Source organism: Poecilia mexicana, unplaced genomic scaffold, assembly GCF_051168715.1.
Source record: "Poecilia mexicana isolate PSO_F unplaced genomic scaffold, ASM5116871v1 scaffold_4, whole genome shotgun sequence".
Lineage (NCBI taxonomy): Eukaryota > Metazoa > Chordata > Actinopteri > Cyprinodontiformes > Poeciliidae > Poecilia > Poecilia mexicana.
In genome coordinates this window covers 13,283,583-13,302,912 of record NW_028263373.1, presented here as the reverse complement: position 1 = coordinate 13,302,912, position 19,330 = coordinate 13,283,583, and the positions used below count along the sequence as shown (strand labels likewise).

Sequence of the window (19,330 nt, the reverse complement as noted above, 5' to 3'; positions counted from 1 at the left end):
AACTGAGTGACCTAACTCCAGCTTCCCCACCTTACAGCTTTGTGATCTGCAGCATTTTCACAGCTTGCTATCTTTGCTCTGACATTATTTAGGAGCTTTCCTCTCCGAGGGGCCGTAAAACCAGAAATCCATCATTCAGGTAACTGAAATGGACTTCGGGAGGAGCAGTCGTATGCACCGTTCTGCAGCACATTTGGAAATCAAATCTCTCAGTTCTATCGCTTGCTTAACACATCCCCAAAACCAAATAAGTCGTCACTATTTCTCCGATCCGATAAGGGAGATATAAAGATAATTAAATAAGATGTCAGTGTTAGTTTTTCTTCTTCCTAACTGCATAATTAAGCACAGCTCTGGCAGTGTTATGTGATTATTTGTGTTGAGGGGCTGGGTTACAGCTTATATAATTGGTTTTGATGCTCAGAGGACTTGGGATATTTTGAACAGACTGAGGCCAGTGAGAGAGAACAACACTGGCACGCTGCAAGAATGGGTTTGCAGATCAAATTTCTGGCTGCAGAGCGGGCCTCAGGTCTTCACACTTTGTACTAATCAGCCATTTATGCAGTTCACTCACTGCACACATTCTATGCATATTACACAAAGTTAACGCATGCGTTTGACATTTCATCAAAAAATACATATCTTAAAAAATATCTGTTACCGATATTACCTTATTCTCAGCACAGATGCATTCATGAATGTTGGCTGTCTTTGAATTTCTTTTCAACGACTCGTCACATCATAAATGCAGATGTACTTCGAGTTTGTGCATGGCAGAATGAAATAGAAAACTGTTCTGTGAAGGTCTCAGAGATTATAGAGCAACAGTGGAAAACCAGCGTCATGAAGCTCGAGGAACATTCCAGGCAGGTCAGGGATAAAGTTGTGGGAAAATGGATCAGAATGTATTTGCAAAGCTTTGAACATTTCACAGAACATTGTTCAGTTCAAGAAATCCTCTGAAAACAGAGAGAGGACAGCACAAATGCGAACCTACAAGAATATTTCCGTTCTACCTAAGCTGACAGACTGACTGGGGGAGAGCATTAATTAAAACAAGCTGATAAAACCAAGATCAAGATGTTAGGATGTTCTGTGAATGACTGGAAGGCAGCTATCAAAGCAACCTGGGTTTCCATTACACCTCGATGCCGATCACCTCCGTGCCATGCTGCATTGATGCAGTGATTCATATAGGAATGAACATAGACATCTCTGTCTAGAATATCCTTTTTTCAATGGTCAATTGTAATATGATTTATTGAGAAAAAATATTTCAGCCGTTATCGTAAAAACAACAAATAAAGGCCTGAAATATTTCACTCTACATGTAATGAATTTATATGAGATTCACTTCCTGAAATGAGTGACAATATTTTAATTTTTATTTTACAAAGGAAAACAATCTTTCAGTTGAACTAGTACTTAAATGCCTTGCTAGAACATTAATTTTAAGTTAGTTTTGTACTTTTTCGAGTATAGGGAGATACAATATTTGGTAGGATTTTGTGGGTTTTTTTTTTGGCTGTGATGAGCAGTATTCCCCACCACAGGTCATTATGTCTGCTTATATACAAGATACTAACATTGAAATTACACACATTAGTTAATTGTAAACACATTTTAAGGAAATTAACAAGTAGCATCTACGATTCAAATTAAACAGGGTTTTTTAAGAAAAACAAAGCTTGAACAGATCATGGTATTTTTGTCAGTAGTGGAAGGCTGCTGCGATTTAGGCTCATCAATAACATGATTTGCCAACCATGTTATTGATGATTTGATTGTTGCCCTGTTCAATTACTGCAGTCTCCTTAAGGCAAGATTGTGTGTGTGTGTGTGTGTGTGTGTGTGTGTGTGTGTGTGTGGGGGTGTGTGTGTGTGTGTGTGTGTGTGTGTGGGGGTGTGTGTGCGTGTGTGTGCGCGTGTGTGTTTCATGTGTAAATTTATAACAGCGAGGCGAAGGCTCTTAGAGAGGCTAACAAAGATGAGACAGCATACAGAGCAGTACCATGCAAATATTCTAGGAAAAAAGTATGAGGTGGTGTTTTGTTTTATTTGTGGTGTCAAAATGGAGTGAAAATGTGTTATTAAATTATCTGCGTAACAAATATTAATAATCACATTGTAGTTTCTAGGTTTTATTAAGGCAAATTGTTTTTGACTGAGTCTGAATGCCACTTGGGATTAGAAATGATGCATCACTCTTAGTCTGTCAGTGCTTTATGTGCTGCTTCCTATTTATCATATCGTTCATCATGATAAATTTCTTAACATAATATGAATTTTGTTTTATTGTCCCAGATAATGTTTAAAAATCTCAGAGCTGTCCATATTGTTAGTTTTGCTGTTTTCTTCCACTGTTTGCTCAATGAGAGTATCAATAAATATCAATGAATTTGAAAATTTGTCTTTACTTTCATAGTATGTTACACTTCTTCATATGACTGGTGTCCTAAAGAAACATATGGGAATGATCTTCAAGAGCAGTTAGTGAAGCTATAATTGCTGTTTCATGCATACAATTACCTAGAAAAGGAGTAATAAATAGTTTTTATCGTCACTTTTATTGTTACCCAAGTAGTACCACAAAATATTATGATGAAACTTTAAGTCCGTCTGATCTCTGCTCCTTTTCCTTCCTGCAGCACTATGCTAAGATCCCGGGCAGCCTTACCACCATGCTGGAACTGGGCTCATGTTCTGTCAGCTCTCAGTCTCTGACAGACGACCACAATGCTTTGGGGCGACCTCCCACCTCAGGAGGGCCTGACAGTCCAGCAGCTGGTTTTGGACAGATGTGTGGCAGCAGTAGCCCCAGGCGTCACGTCCTGCACCCGTCACCAACGGATTGCGAGAGCTGGCAGAAGCATCGGGGAGGGCTGGCTGGAGGTTCAAGCCCCTGCTCCGAGCCTCACCCGCTCCTGGAGCCCCAGAGTCTGTCCACCAGCCACGACACCCTCTACCTCCCGCAGATGACTGGGCAGGCTCAAACTCTCCACCCGAACCGCCTCGGCCTTTCTCTGGATGTGGCCTCAACATTTGACGCCGGAGGTGGGATGCTTGGGGTGGATGGAGATTTGGCAGTCAGTCCCAACGTAATCAAGAGACGGCGGGGAGGCCTGATTGAACAGAAGGACATAGTCAAAGCTCACCAGGCCCATAAGATACATAGCACACCGCAGGCTCGACGCAAAGAGTGGGAGTGAGTATGACGTTTCTTACTTAATTGTGATTTCTTAAATTATAACTTCAAATTTGTAATTTAAGCGTTACAGAGTTACATTTTACATACTTTACTATGTAGCTTCACTATGACAAATACAGGTATATCTGATATTTATGTTTCATCAGCTGCTGCTAGAAGTTCATGAGTCAAAGTTTACATCACAGAGTGAATTTTTATACCATAAAAAGCAATTAGGCCCATAATGTTCTGTTTTTTTTTTTGTTTTGTTTTGTTTTTGGAAAACCTAATTTCTGCTGTTGAATTAACAAGATTAGAGCAGTTTTATATTGTTAGTTATGTGCAATTCTCTTGCAAATGAAACTTTGAACATGGTCATTTCAGTTTAAGTATATAAGCAAAGTTAGGCTTGCTCTAAAAATGCAAGGTGAATCACAGATTCTCATGTATGAAAAAAATCGCTCAAGAAAATTCTAACCATCTTCTAAAATTTATAACTAGAAAATCTATAGACCAAAACAAGAGAAACTCACACTTTTCAACTTGCTAAAGTTTATAATGCATTGTTCTGGTCACATACTGTCATCAAGCAAACACTTCCTATTCCAGACTGTCATCAGTTTGACAATATTTCGGATATATAAAACAAAAAACTAATCAGTATGAAATGTTTATATTGTGATACTTCTTTCAGCTATATCATCCAACCCTAGCCTTGATGAGACTCAAATGTTTTGAAATAACCTTTCAGAGGACAACAGATTGAAACCTAAATTTTCAAATTTATATCCATGGAAAATATATTTTATCTCCACCAACATTAAACTGAACAATAAACTACTAAAAACATTCAGCATCTTCTTGTGTCACCTCAACTATTTTACTGTGAAGCATTGATGAGTATGTGTGTGCACTCACTCCCATGTTCTTTCCATGTGCTGAATATTAAATAGCCTGTTTGTGTGTGTGTGTGTGCGTGCGTGCGTGCGTGTGCGTGTGTGTGTGTGTGTGTGTGTGTGTGTGTGTGTGTTTATTAGCTTCCTGTCCTGTGGTGTGGTGGAAGTTTCTAGCTGTTTATTGCAGTGACACCCCCCTATGTCTTTTCCTGCTGAAGCCAGAGCTTCACCTCTAGCTGGCACCCTCTGTGCCCCCCTTCGAACCTTTTTCACCGCAGGTACAGGATGCCGCATCTTATCATAAGCTACGCCTAAAGAGACGGAGGTTCGGGGAGGCTAATTGCAGAGAGAGTGGGACGCGAGACGAGAGAGGAGATGACGTACGCCAAATGCAGGGGAGGCGATGAGGAAACGGAGGATGAATGAGAACTTTTCCTGCTTTAATTTGCATTTCATATTTAGGTTCATGTGACAGTAGATTGAAAGTGGGCGATTTGTGGATCAAGAGGCCTGTAGAGATGCTTGACCATGGACCAGATAGCTGTTCTCCGCCCTGTCCAATATAATTACCGTAATACGTCATGACAGATGTAGACTGAAGCTGCAGAGAGGACAGTGACCACAGTGAGTCAGAAGGCATTACAACCGTGCACATCCACCTCTCACTGCCATTTAACGGCAGACCTCAGCTACCTGGCAGGAGGGTGTGGGGGGAATCAGCGTTTGCCCTTGAGCCAATTGCTGCACCTGTTTTGAGTTTTCAAATAAAATTAGCTTGATTGCAGGGCAGTCTGATGCACTATGACATTAAAACTTGTTTGTGTTTTTCTGCAGGTTTGCTTACTCTCCCTGAATATTTTGCTTGAAAAGAAGCTTGTGCAGTTTGTAGAAATGTCCTGTTATGACACCCAATGGGCTGCTGCTGAAATTGTCTCGACCCCGCTCTGCTGCGTGACAAATGCGTCGTAATCAGTGTGAAAGTGGACAATGATTAAGAAATGTGTCAATAATTGGGTTCAAAAAATAATTGACAGGCTCGTTGTTTGTATTTCCTCTGGGTGTTCATGACTCCCTGAAGGCAATACGTAAAGTCCTAATGATTCCTTGGTCTTTAAGGTTTCATTTTAGGGTCAGAGTTCTAAAAATGTGTCATTGAATGTATTCAATGTTTTCAGGCACCCAAGAGGAAATGTCTTCCTTGTGGGCTTCGAATGACCAGTTCATCAGCACACACTTGGGACAAATTGTTGCTTATTGTCTGCAAATAACACAGCAAAGTGAAATTTGGGTTGGGATACTCTGACATCCCAAGAGAGTTAGTCGTTGTTAGCTGTTTTCCCTGTAGTGTCACAGTGATAGTTGCATGTAAGGTGACCTACATGCCCTTGTTGACCTTTGTTTGCTTAGTATTTGATGCTCCTTGAGAGGAGAATCCATTTGGGATCCTGAGTTTCAACCTCCGCTTCTGGAAACGAAGCGTCCACGCATCCGGTGTTGATTCTTCACCAGCAAAGAATGCAAAGAGATAAGAGACTGATGTATTCTCACATTTGTAGAGGCTTGTGTGCGAATGCATTTGCGGCATTCATCCCAGGAGGATCTAAATCATGACATCCTCTCGGAAGCATTTTATTGAATAGCTGTGTTTAGAGTTGACATTATTGTGCCTCTAATTACAGTAATCAGGCTGAATCAATCTGGCAGTTTGACTATAGGAAGATATTATTCTCAAACAGACAAGAACAACAGAAAACCTCTTGATCTACTTTGACCTTTGTGTTTTGCATGTGCGAAAAAAGTGAAAAAGTAGTGCGATGAAAAAGAAATCCGCACTACTGCTGCAGGTTTTCGATAGAGGTAGTCGTTTTGAAGCCAAGTAAGACAATTGAAAGTTGTCCCTCTTAAAGCATCAGATAATATGTCCCTAAAATTTGTCGGAGCTTTATTTAACTCAGAATATCCAGATCAAAATGAATATTGTTGGTTTATGCATTCAGTGACAGACTACAGTTGGAGTTCTTAGTTTGGTGGTTTTGTGTCTAGGAAAGGAAAAGCATGTTTTTAGGATTGGTGCTGCCAGGTTGGTAGCACTGTTCCTTTGGCGTAAGAAGGTCCTAGGTTCAAATCCCTGTCTAAGGTATTTTTGCGTTTTATGCTAAAGGGATATTTTGCAGCATCAGGAACTGGCAGGTTAGTCAGGATTGAGCGGACAGACGGATGCAGCATCCTTTATGAAAACGTGCTCTTCAACGGTTCATTTTACAGAAGGATACTTGGATAAATGTCACGTCTTGGTTTTCCATTTTTAGTAAATTATCAAAGATTTCAGACTTTTTTCCATGTTGTCATAACGGGGTATTTTTTGTGTAGAAATTTTGTCTAGTAATGCGAGTCTGCTGAGCTTATCATATGAACCATTCTCCTAAGAATGGTTGTAAACAGCATAATGGAGGAACATTGTTGTGACGAAGTGCTGAAGGCGGAGTGTCGGAAACAGCTTAAAGAGACAGAAGAAAATGTGATAGCCTAATAATAATAATATTGCCTCTTTAATACAATTTGAAAATGTGGAAAAAGTTAAGTCCTGTGACTATTTTCTAGATGTGCTGTATTTCTGTTAATCTCTACTAACCCTCTTTTAAAAATAGGAAAGATATAGGAAATATCGCTTGATGTGTCGTCATGAATCAGAAAACTGCATAAACATGGCCATGACTGCAGGCAGAGCAATATCTAAAAAGTTTAAAACATCTGGAACTGTAACAAACATTGCTGGGCAAGGATCTGATTTTATCATGCCACTTTGTAGAGACGAGGATGGTGACAGGGTATGAAAAGCATCCTTATATCTCTGTTGTAGATTATTCCAGAAAACTGCATGATTGTATTTTCCGGTCGCCAATTCTCCATCACACTTTATTTTAAGTTTGTTCTTTTTTCTTTTTTTTTTTTTACACATTTTGATCAGGCTTGTCAACAATCATGCAGGGTCCAGTCGGTAGCAAAGATCAGCAAATTACATCAAACTCTGCATCAGCCCCGTGGCAGGTGCTGCTGGCACAAGTCCGATTCTCCAAATGGTCTCACAAAAACTGGAGAGAAAAACAGTAAAAGAAAGCCACTAGGCGTGTGGGTGTTGTGGTTCATTTAAATGCTGCCAGCCAGAAATTCAAAGCAGTTAGGGCTGTTGAAGCACTAGCAGCATATGTTACATCCATGAGTCATTAAACTGAACTTGGAAATTAAGTCTGAGCAGACTGAGGGAGTAGCAGGGCTTTCCAGCTGTGACACAAGACCCATTTCTAGGTGCCAGTGCCTGTCAGTGTCGGAGACAAATAATATTAATCTCATGTAATGTGGATTGGGTGTGTGTACAATTAAAGCTGGGCTGAGGTTACATACTAAATGCATTATTTGGTTTGTAGTGATTTTCACCCTTCCTGGTTCACAGATGTCATGCCTGTGTTCTTTTCTTTTCTTTTTTTGTCTAGAGGCTTTTATCAAATTATCAGCTCATCTCTAAAGCAAAGAGACACAGGATCAATGAGTCTGCAGCATCTGATTGTGATGATGTTATCACAAAACATTACAAAACAGTCTGAATTAAACCGAATGAATGTGTAGCCATTGTGACATGAGAATGCAGAGAGGCGTAGTGTTTTGTTTTAATGTGTCCCTAAAAGCAAAGCTGCATACACAGAGTTGGACGGTAAATTAATTGTTTGACTTGTCTTGCAGTTTATGATGTGAGCTGGAAGCAACAGGACTTTCATTAAAAAAATGGACTCTTTCCAGAAAAATCATTAGCTTTGCAGGGCGGACACAGCTGAGTCCAGCATGTTGTTCTCCCATAGCACCTCTGATGTTTCTATTTTTGATATGTCTCATGTTTTGTCTTTTATATTTACTACGAGTCAAAGACATGTTTACATCTTTACACGGCCCATAATCGCTGCTGTGTCTTGCAGCGAGTCAAGTGGCCGATACGACACGACACATCCAGCTGCAATTCTTTGCACTATTGATGAAATGCACGGCAAAACAAAAGTCAGCGACACAGTGCAAGTGACAATGGACTGTTGCTATGTTCACCTAGGAGGAGTGAATGCTGCAAGTCAGTGGCTTGATGCAATCTGCATCCTCAAAATATATTCACTTTGCTTCAAAGTTGTCTTTGTTCCTGAAAAGCAACCAATCCTATTGAGTGCCACCTATTCTTCCAAGTAGAGACATTCTGACAGAATTATATCTAAAACCTGCTGGTAGTGACTAAAAGTGTGTGTTTTCTCTGCGATCTGCTGAGCAACATCTGTCCAAATTTGATTTTGTGTTTGCTGAAGTTTGCATAGAGTTTTGACCCAGTGGGGATTAAAGACAATAAAAAAAAAAATCAAAGTTGAGGACCAAATTATTTTAAAATATCATAAAACTTCAAATGCATGCTTATGCATTCAATGTAATACTTCATAGGAGTCAGATTCAGAAAACGCTGCAGTCTTCAGAGGTAAACAGATGGCAGACGAACTGCAGCAGGTCTATGGTGAAGCCATCATCTCTGTTTTTATGTGCAGTGTGTGGGTTGTGCTGTCGTTGACTCTTTGCAGAGCTGTGTTGGAACAGCTTTTGACAGGGGTGTTCAGAGGCTTAGATAAACTCTTTGTGATCCCTGAGTCCTGTGATCTCTGTCTGACACAAACGCTCTAACTGTGTCTCCGACCATCTATAAAGCCTTACATCTCACTTCTCTGCTTGGAGCTGCTATTATAAAAGTGTCTTTTTACAACACGGACCTCATTATTTAGCCATGCGGCGGCCAGCAGAAAAGAGTGATTCAGGGCTTCTTATTTCATCATCTGAGTGGACGCGTACTGTACCCCAGATAAACTATTGTGTATCTGCCTTTCTCAAAAGCATTGGGAGAATTATGACATAAGAAAATACTGTTCCCACAGCACCTTTCCGTCCATTCAACACATGCAAGTACATCTCAGAAAATTAGAAAATTATGAAAAGGTTTCAGAAAGTGAACATCATATATGAATTAGTTACACATAGCAGGAAATATTTGAAGCTTTTTTTGTGATTTTGTAATATAAAAAACATTTGTATATTTTTGAAATTACAAATAACAAAAACCTACAATTCAGTGTCTCAGAAAATTAAACTATCATACAATTTAAAGACCAGAAAGTTATGGTGTCATATTCTGTTCAGTTAACTAACCAAATCTTTCTTGAGCCTCTAAACGGTGTCTCACTCTGGATCAGTAGACTGCACAATCATGGAAGTTCTGGATCCAAGCCTATTCGCAGAAAGTTGAGTGGAAGGAAAAGGTGCAGCAGGAGCATGGATAGCTACAGCTTTGAGAGGATTTTGTAGCAAAATCTATTCAAAGATTTGACGGAGATTTACAAAGAGTGAACTGGATTCAGAACATCTTGAGTCATCTGTTATAGACTCCAGATGCTTGTTCTTTCTATCATTCTTTCATTCCCTTCTTTCATCTCTCATTTTTCCATGCCTCTTTCCTACCTCTTTTGCGCAATGGGCTCCACATATGGCTCTGTACCAATTTAGTCAGGGAACCACTGACATGGCCTCTTACCACAATCTGTTGCATCTCTGCAGAAATCTTCGGCTCCGAGATTTTCTGAACTCTGCCGTCCTCTGAGACTTCCACTCGTCGGTTCGTTCTCGACCCTCTGAACTGCAGGTCTCAAGCTTTTTAAAACCCAAGTCTGTCTGCAGCTCCTTCGCACATTCACTTTCATCCCTCAAAAGTATGTGAAACTGCAAACAAAGTCACTGCAATATAAAACAAACTATAAGAGTCTAAACATCATGAAAACCTGGTTGGTGATTCATTTCCACGCTGCTTTGGCTGACAGGATGTGACCAGTTGTATCTACTGTAAGCAGCTCAATCTCAACTAAAGGACAGTGGATGATTTCTCGAAAGGTCATCGCAGCTTCCACCATTAGTGTTTTACCAATGAAGGTTAAACACTTTTTGAGGCCTAAACCTTTCTAATTGCATCAGCTCACAGCAGCAGCAGAGCCCTTCACTTCATTATTGTTCCTCTGTCAGTGTCAGACAGACACCCCAGCGCAGTGTAAATGTCAGAGCAGTTTGTCACATTTGAATTATTAATGATGACACGCTGAATAGCGGCTTTGGTTGCCACAAAGCTGTGCATCTCTTAAGCAAAACAGAGACTACGGATAGCAGCGTCGTTAAGGGCAATTAGACAAAGTTGTTTAAAACGTGTTTTCTCGCTGTCTACACAGCATTCATTTCACTTCATTCAAGCTGTTAAGCTTGCTTATTGACCAAGTATGTCTCTCTTTCTCTGCTGCATGAGATGAAATCTATTCCTGCATTTGTGCTCTCAATTACCCTCCAATTTCATTTGTTTTTCCTATTTTCGCTCCCTGTCTCTCTGCGTTCGGATGACAATTTGTCGCGAGCTGACACTGCTGATGACTGTCACAGAGACGAAGAGATTTCCAACGATATCTGATCTGTCAGGAGACGATGTCTAAATATTTCTTCAGCATGCTGAGCAGAAACAATGCAGTGGCGGAATAGAGATCATGGCATTAATCATAAGAAACTATATTATTTTGCTATGTCTAGTTACAGCTGAATTGTTTCCAGATTGTTTTGTGGCTTGCAGGATTTTACACTGATTGTTGTAATTATTCTAGTTTGAGAAAATGGTCTCAAACTAAATTTATGATCTGTTTCGTCCTGTCGTGTCAAGACTGTGCATATGTCAATGCCTTTTTTATCACCTATAATCAACTGGACGTAGAACTGTGCTTTAACTGGGCCGTCATGATAAATTCATATACTTTAATCTAAAGTAGCCTCTACTTTGTCAGGCTTCCCTGAACTGACCAACTTTTCCCTGTCCGTTATGAAGAAAAGCACGTTCGCAGCATGATGCTGCCACCACCTTGTTTACCTGTGGTGATGGTGTGTTCAGTTTTCCGTCATGCACATCATTTCCACGAAGCAAAATTTTCCAGTTGTGGTTCACTCTGACCAGAACATCTTCTTCCAGATTTTTTATTTAGGCAGCTGACCACAAACCTACTGAGCCCCTAAGGGGACATGGAGAGAAAAAAAAAGGAAAGAAATCTCGACTTATTATCGCGAGATCCTGACTTATTATCGCGAGATCCCGACTTATTATCTCGAGATCCCGACTTATTATCTCGAGATCCCGACTTATTATCTCGAGATCCCGAGAAACTAAGTCAAGATCTCGAGATCCCGACTTATTATCTCGAGATCTCGAGATCCCGACTTATTTTCTCGGGATCTCGAGATAATAAGTCGGGATCTCGAGATAATAAGTCGGGATCCCGAGATAATAAGTCGGGATCTCGCGATAATAAGTCGGGATCTCGCGATAATAAGTCGGGATCTCGAGATCTCGACTTAGTTTCTCGGGATCTCGCGATAATAAGTCGGGATTTCTTTCCTTTTTTTTTTTTCTCCATGTCCCCTTAGGGGCTCCGTACAAACCTGACGTGGTTAGTGGTAAATTATGGCTTCAACAATGCCTTCATTCTTGCTCTTCTATTTGTGCCAGATTTAGAGAATAGGCAAATAACAGCTGCCCCATCGATAGATTTTTCCACCTGAGCTGCGAATCTCTTCAGCTCCTCCAGAGTTACCATGTGCTGCTATCCTGATTAATGCTATTCTTGCCAGGTCTGTTACTATGACCATGACTTTGCAGGTTTACACTCTGTGAGTTGCTCAAAACTAGGGATATTAATTAATACCTAACTCTGCTTTGAAGTTCTACAGTCCTTATCTGATATAGTAAGTATATCAGATAATTCCATCACTGATCAGTCACTTTAGCTACGTCTGCATATTTCAGGTTGTCTATATCTGCGGCAGGTCAGCCAATTACTTAACCATGTGAAGGAGACACTTCAGCCTTCTAAAGAGGACTTGCAGCGCTAGAAAACAGATGGAATGAACTACTTTAACAATTGTGTTAATTTCTTAAGATAAATCTGGTGTTTTCATTACAAAGAACTGACTAAAGCCTATTTTCTAGTTGGATCTAAAAAATAAGCAGACATCTTACTTTTTAAATAGCCACTTGATAGTGTTCTCCTTCATAGTAGCAAAGTGATAAACCTTTATTCCCTTTCGTAATTACACTATAAAATAAAGCTATTCAAAACGGTAATGGCCTACATTCCTCTTTCCAAAATAATATTTTGCTTGTGTCCCCGTTCTTTAAGCTCTGTTGTTGCAGTGCAGCGTATCTTTATCTGTTATCATCATGCATCTCTGCAGCCACATGCCCTGCTTTGCTGGAAGCAGCTCACTCCCCTGAGAAAACCCTGTGAAATATGACTTCCACCTCCCTCCATTTGCATCACACGACAGCAACATACTCCTTGATTTTCTAGTGCATATCCATGTTCAAAAACAATACGATGCTTAACAATAAAAATTCTGCTCTGTGCTTAAGTTCAGGTACCCCAGGAAGACATTTATGTTCAATTTCATAATGAACACCGGGAAGCAAAGTAACGTCCAACCTGTATTTTTCAGCCTGTTCAATATGCGAGTATATTCTGAGTGTTCCCTTGTAAAATCAAACCAAGAAGTATTTATCAGTAAAATGGACTTCCAATTTCATTAAAACAGGCTTTGTGTTATTTTCAGTGATTATGAAAAAAGTGATTGTAAGTAGCATTTTATAAAATTCACCCCGTTTTTGACTTTAAATCCCTCTCAACAGACAGTTTGATCGTCAAGAAAACAAGCACTGCTTTAAAATCAAAATCATCTCTCGCAAAATACGCCACAGAATAATTAATTATGTTTTGAAACGTATATCCAATTTTAAAACAAAACAAAAAGATGGGAGCCATGTGTTTTTTTTCTTGACAGAAAGTCTTCATAAAGCCCCTTTATTGCTACAATAAATAAAATATGATTTATAAAAAAATATCCAACACATAGCAGTAAATCAGAGCTTTCTCCTCTAAAATATTAAACTGATGCAGCTTCTATCTTTTTATGTCTTATAACAAAAAATACTTTATAAATGTATAAAGTATTTTACAATAGTACATTCTGTCTTGAAGTAAAGGAGATATTCTGGATCCTTTTTATTTGAACTTTATTTAGAGTTGTCTCTATATCATAACCCTGAGGACTTTTTCCGTAATTGTAGGTTTCTAAAGATTTGACTCTTCAATTTGAGCTATTTTTGACAATTGTCTTATTTTACTGCAAGCATTTTTTTTATTGATTACATAGGTACATTTGTCATTCAAAAAGTATAAAAACAATATTTTATTACTTGTGTAACTTTTAAGGAGAAATCGCGAAACAAAGTTAAGAAATAAGTTATAAAATTCCTGATTGGTGCCTCTTTGTATAATAATAATTGATTTAGATTTGTATATTTATAAATCCATCACAGCAGTTGACTATTTAGCATAGAAGTAAGAAAAGCCTGTTAATATATCCACTTGCAGGATTCATGATGTAGAAAAACGCCACTGCAAAGTAATTTGAATGCACAACACATTCCCAGCAATAAAATGTTAAATGTAATTTTCTCTCAAAAAACTCAAAAGGTCTCAAATATATAAATGATCCTCCATAGTTTTTATGTATATTTAACAGAATATACTCTTCTTATTCCTGTATGTGTGTTTACATGTGCATACATGCTGTGACTGTGGTGTTGCGTCCTTCCCCTGGACATTAAAGTCCTCACACACCAGGGTGGGTGGGGGTATGAATGAATGAATGAATGTCCTCCCTGCTGCAGACCTTGAATTTTCTCCCCATTCACTCATTCAAAGCTCTTGATTAAAATATCAAAGATGGCTGTGCTGTGCTTTGAGAGTTCAGTGCTGTTAGCTTACTTTGTTGTGCAGCAGGATTTCTTTCAGACACTGGTCCTTTCAAGCAAAACTGAGCTTTGTGTGGAGCTTCAGCTATTACCAAATTGCCTTTTTGGCCCTTGTTTTACGATTACAATTCAGTGATGGCTGCAGTAATTATGTGGTCAGCATCAATAGCCACACTTTAGAGACTAATGTGCAGGAAAACAAGCCAGAAACACACCTGAAGTGCATGTGAGACATTCATCACTTCCAATTCACTCCACAAACCAGATGGAGTCCAACTTTTGCGGCTTCATGACTTATGTTGTGCCATGAGGGAGCTTTCTGACAAATGGAAAGAATGATGCTGGCTAAGCAAACGGAAACGTCATCAATATCCACAGTGGGAGGACCGGAGTTCACTGTGTGATTACTGCGAACTCTAGTGGAGCCGCTGCGAACTGCCCACACAGGAGCTCATGCGTCATGCATTCATGAGGCAAATGAATTGTGTTCTTCCCTCCGAGGCAAACATTTGTTATAAAATAGGTAAATATCTTGAAAAATGTCCAACAGAATAAATTCACATCACTGCTGACATAACAAAGTGGTTTTTTGTTTGTTTGTTTGTTTTTTTCTCAGAACAAGACATTTCATGTTTTTTTTGTTTTGAAGCTCCTGTTTGGCTTGCTTTACCCGAACCCTGCAACAGGTAACAAGTACATTCACAAAACGTGATAAAACCTCACAAAGAATTGATGATTCACTGTATCAAATTTCTGCCAGCTCATGCTAAACGTTGATTTTGATCCTGCTTGTGTTAAATTAACATTTTGTGACCCAGCAGACGGCGTGATTCAGTGCAGCTTGAGTTGAGCTCATCTGCACGGTACGCTTCCTAGTTCAGAGCAGCTGCCACTTAAGAAGCCATTAGGTAATGATGTGGGGATGTAATGTCCTGTGGAGTGAAAAATCAAGCCTGATTAATCTGCAGCTGCTGGGATAGTGAGTCTAATCAGAGCAAAATCAAGCACACACACACACACACACACACACACGTTCATTATTTAAGTGACTGTCTAGAATCTGAGGATTTTTGATTCAGTTTTAATCATGTTTGGGCTTGTTAGACATCCTTATTTTCTTCACATTTCTATTCCTTCTGCGTTGTAACTGACCACCCTTTGCAAAGCTCTAGTTGTTAATTTACAGACAGCTCTGTTGATTGTATTGATCTGCGACTGCATACGAGATAAGTACCACATTTTTTCTTCACGCAAGTCTTGATCCAACTTGATATTTGAAAAGGCTGGCTAGATTTAAAAAGAAATGAGCTTAAACACCAATAACATGCCTCATTTCTGTGCATTTCTAATTATCTCAAGAAAATGCTTTTGTTAACAGTTTATTTTGCATATATATTAAATGTACAATGTTCCGATTTTTCCTTTTGTGCTTTTATATCATGTGCTGATTGTGAAATAACTTCAAACTGCTGACCTATGAAGCACTAGAAGGAATATTCCTCAAACTGCCTGCAGCTTATTACAAGCTTTTATCCTGTCAGCAAAAAAAAACAACAACAAAAAAAAACACATTCACAAGCAACCTAAAAAAAATTTTCTGGACCTTCATATGAATTTCTGACAAGTTTTCTTTTCGGGTAAAAAAGAAAAGCACTTTCATTGCCAAAAATGATTGAATGAAAGTGATGGTTCCATTACCAACAAAAATTCAGTGAGTTTTCCTTGAACTAACAGGATAAGGACTCATACTCTGGTTTATGTGGGAGAGCAATGACCTCAAAGTTTTGTGTTTTTCTAATTCTATTTATTAAATTCTCAAGATGTCTATAAATGATTGACAATTTTTTTAAATTCTTGTTTTATTCTGAACAAGTTGGAAGGGGAATGTGAGTAATAATAATAATAATGCAACATTGAAGGACATGTCAGTGCGTCATCTCAGGTTATTCCTATGAAACAAGTTACTTGTTTCTACTCCTGAGGAAAAGTGTTTGCTCCCTCCCACACATCAAACAAATTTCAAGATTAGACAAATATAACCAGAGTAAATGCAAAATTCAGTTTTCAAATGATGGTTTCATTTACTATGGAGAAAAGCTATTCCAATCAACCTGGTCCTCTATATAAAAAAGTAATTAAATCCTAAATGAATCAGCTGGTTGTTTAACCCTTGGTGACAACAGTTGCCATCCAGTGTCTGTGATAGTTGTGTTAATCACATTAGAGAGGTTTTAAGCAGGAACGGTTCGATTAAGGTGAGGCTGTCAAACGGATTTAATCCTGGACTTAAAACTTACAACTTTCTGTGCAGACACTGTTCAGAAGAAGACCCAGCAGAGACTTTACATGTATAAGAAAAAGGTGTCGTAGGAGTTGGGGTCATTTTCTACATGGCATTGAACAATAAGGTCCATGAAGACAATCTTGAGGGCTGAGCTTTCCTCCATCCAGAACTTGTACAGGTCTACAGCCAGAAACTGGTCACAAATATGTCTGCAGACTCCACACATCCTGCATGCAAAGTATTCAGACTTTTACCTTCAGGTTGGCGATACAGAGTGCTCTTTGCAAACAGTTGTCACGAGAGAGACAGTTTCTTCCCTCAGGCTGTCTCTCTGACAAGCACTTATCAGGCAAATATATTTTATTGTAGTTGCATAATAAAAAAATTCTGAATTTATGTGATGTTCATTTTCTTTGGGCTGACAGTTACACTTCTGTCAGCTCAAAGAAAAACTTTCTCAACGCCTTGGTGAACATGAAAGGGTTTTGGTCTTAGAATGTTCTAAGATATGCTGTTTTCTCCTTCATTATGTCTGAATTGTGAGTTTTAGACATTGTTCTGGGTTCCTTTTTGAACTTATTGGTGAGTTCTCATTGATGGAGTAATTTTAGTGGCTGGGAATGTTAACGAATGCTCCTTGAAATCTTTGTTTGTGGATGATGGCTCTCTGTGTGGCTCAAAGCTTTGTGTTCCTTTTCAGACTAATTAATGTAAACAACTGTTGTTAAATTTCTTTAGATTGCAGAATGATCTATGATTATTTTAAGGACCTTTTGGCGGCCTTTTAGAACATGCCGCACATGTTCTACTTAAATGTATTTTTTTGTTTTTATTTTATTTTTTTATTTTTGTTATTATTCTTCAGGTAATCAGACCTGGGAGTATCTAGTTAAGTTAAACTCTATTTCCTAAAACATTTTTTGTCCCAAAAAATTCAGTTAAATTATTAAACTTTATTATGCTTTGGAAAATATGTTTTCAGCCTGTCCAAACATAAGAAAACAATAAAACAGTACAGCCCGCTTACTTAACACTAAATCAAACTAATCAAATCTTCAGTTCAGTAAAAATTGCAGTACCTCTTTCCTGCCAGCAGATGGTAGCTACTGCCTTTCAAAAATCATTATTTCAGCTTCTCTGAGGAGCTGCTCTTAATTGAATTCAGTCCAAGCAAAAACTTACACAATGTAGGGCAGAGTTTGGAATTCAGATCGTCAACAGCACAAAGACAAAATTATGAACACCTGAATCTCTGCAGATTTCATTTGATTAACAGAGACGTTATCTTCCGTACCGTGAGGATTTATAGATTTTCGGTTTTCCGTGGTTTAGCAAAATAGTAGGAATAAAAAAACAAAGTGTAAATTGCAGCATGATACATAGTTCGTTCCTTAAACATAAGCTTTTCTGATTACGTGTAGGCATTCAGGATAATGCTGCCAACTAGTAGCTTAGAAAAATAAAATGATAAATAGCACTTAAGTTACAAATCAATTATCTATGCAAATAATGTACCTATACATAACTATATACATGCTGTTTTGGAATATGTGCATCTTTGAAATTGTCTCGGCGACCTTTTGAAACACACTGGTGAGGAATGTGAATTCGGCAGGGATGATTTGGGCAGCGTCAGTGCCAATGACTGCATTGCAGTGTTTTCATGTCAACTATATTTGGCTTCAGGGTCTGTCTGAGACCTCCTGGAATGATTTGCTGTTTGCTTCGGGTTCACATTAAGCGACATCGCAGCACAACGCAGAGCTCCTCGTTTCCCTAAGCAATGGACGAATGAACATTGTTCACTGCCCAACTGTTGCTTCGAAAACTTTAAACTTTTAATCTGAAGGAAACCAGGTCAGCAGCATGCCCACGAATGGAGTCGTATGTCTGCAAACAATGAACATAACTCAACCCCCTGTGGGGAAGCATGATTTATATAGGCTGTGCTATAAAATCCAGAGTCACAACCACAGATTTTGCAGGGCTGCGAATAGGGGGCATGTCAGTTCTGTTGCTAGGAAACAAGTAAGGGCAAGACAACAGTCGAAGACAGAAATCTGGGTTGGGTAAAGAGCGGAGGAGAGATGTTAAGAAGTGGGAGAGAAAGACAACAGAGGAAGGGTAACACAGGCAAAAAGCAAAAATTGTGCAGGTTAAATTTGTTTCATCTTATCATTTCCTTTTGGTCCTGACAATTGCAGAGATGCTCTTATTTCAGTGTATCGCTGCAGACAGATGAGTATTGATTTTAGAAAACCTTCTGGTAATAACTCATGTTTGTGTGATCAAAAACCATTTCCCAGTGCAAAGCCCAGATTTTCAATTGGTAGTGAATTGCATAGAGCATCGTTGCCACACAACCAACCACTCACACTCTGCTCTTCTCATGTTTCTACAATTAACATCTCAATGAAGCTAAATATAGTCCAATCCCATGGCCTCTTCATCCACCGACATCAATGGGTCTAGCTTTGTCCTCTGTCGGTGTCTCTTGTGTTTGCCCCAAACTTTTCTGTGTCATCTTGAAACGTGCACTCTGGACGAAAGCACACTGACCCAACACTGGTTATTTTTAGGCAACTTAATAGGTTTTATTTTGAGGTTTTGGACATGTGACAGGATTCAGAATCCACAAACTGTCTTTTAGAAAACAGAGGACTCTGTTTGGATGTACATGTTCGATACATTACATACAAAAGTGTTTACTTTAAAACTGTGCACTCATTATAGTTTGTGGTCTGATGACCCTAAAAAAAAAAAAAAAAAAAAAAAAGATCCAGGGCATTCAGCTGTTAGCAGAAGTAACTTCTGTTGTAAGTAGAGTTTAATTTAATTTAGAGGCATGTCAGAGAGGAAATAACTTTTTGGGGAAACATTAGGGTCTGTTGACAGCAGCGCCTCTTGCCCAAAACGTTCGCTGGAGATAGGCAGCAGCTCCCGACCCCACCAGGGGCAAGGGTGTTAGAAAATGGATGGATGGATGAATATGAAGTGTTTGGGTTATAGAGAAGGCTTGGTTTTCAGCAAGTTTTTTGTTTATTTCTCAGGTGTCA

At 39.0% G+C, this 19,330-nt stretch overlaps 1 protein-coding gene across 2 annotated transcripts in view; it reads left to right on the top strand.

The window, feature by feature from the left end:
• Window positions 1-2,574: 2,574 nt before the first annotated feature.
• The window catches only part of cacna1ea (calcium voltage-gated channel subunit alpha1 Ea), an 88,762-nt gene continuing 72,006 nt past the window's right edge, over window positions 2,575-19,330 (top strand). For both annotated transcript variants that reach the window (XM_088004984.1, XM_088004985.1), the window contains exon 1: window positions 2,575-3,208. In XM_088004984.1, the coding sequence (XP_087861110.1) occupies window positions 2,685-3,208 (524 nt within the window). In that variant the 5' untranslated portion in view covers window positions 2,575-2,684. The remainder of the gene's footprint in view (window positions 3,209-19,330) is intronic.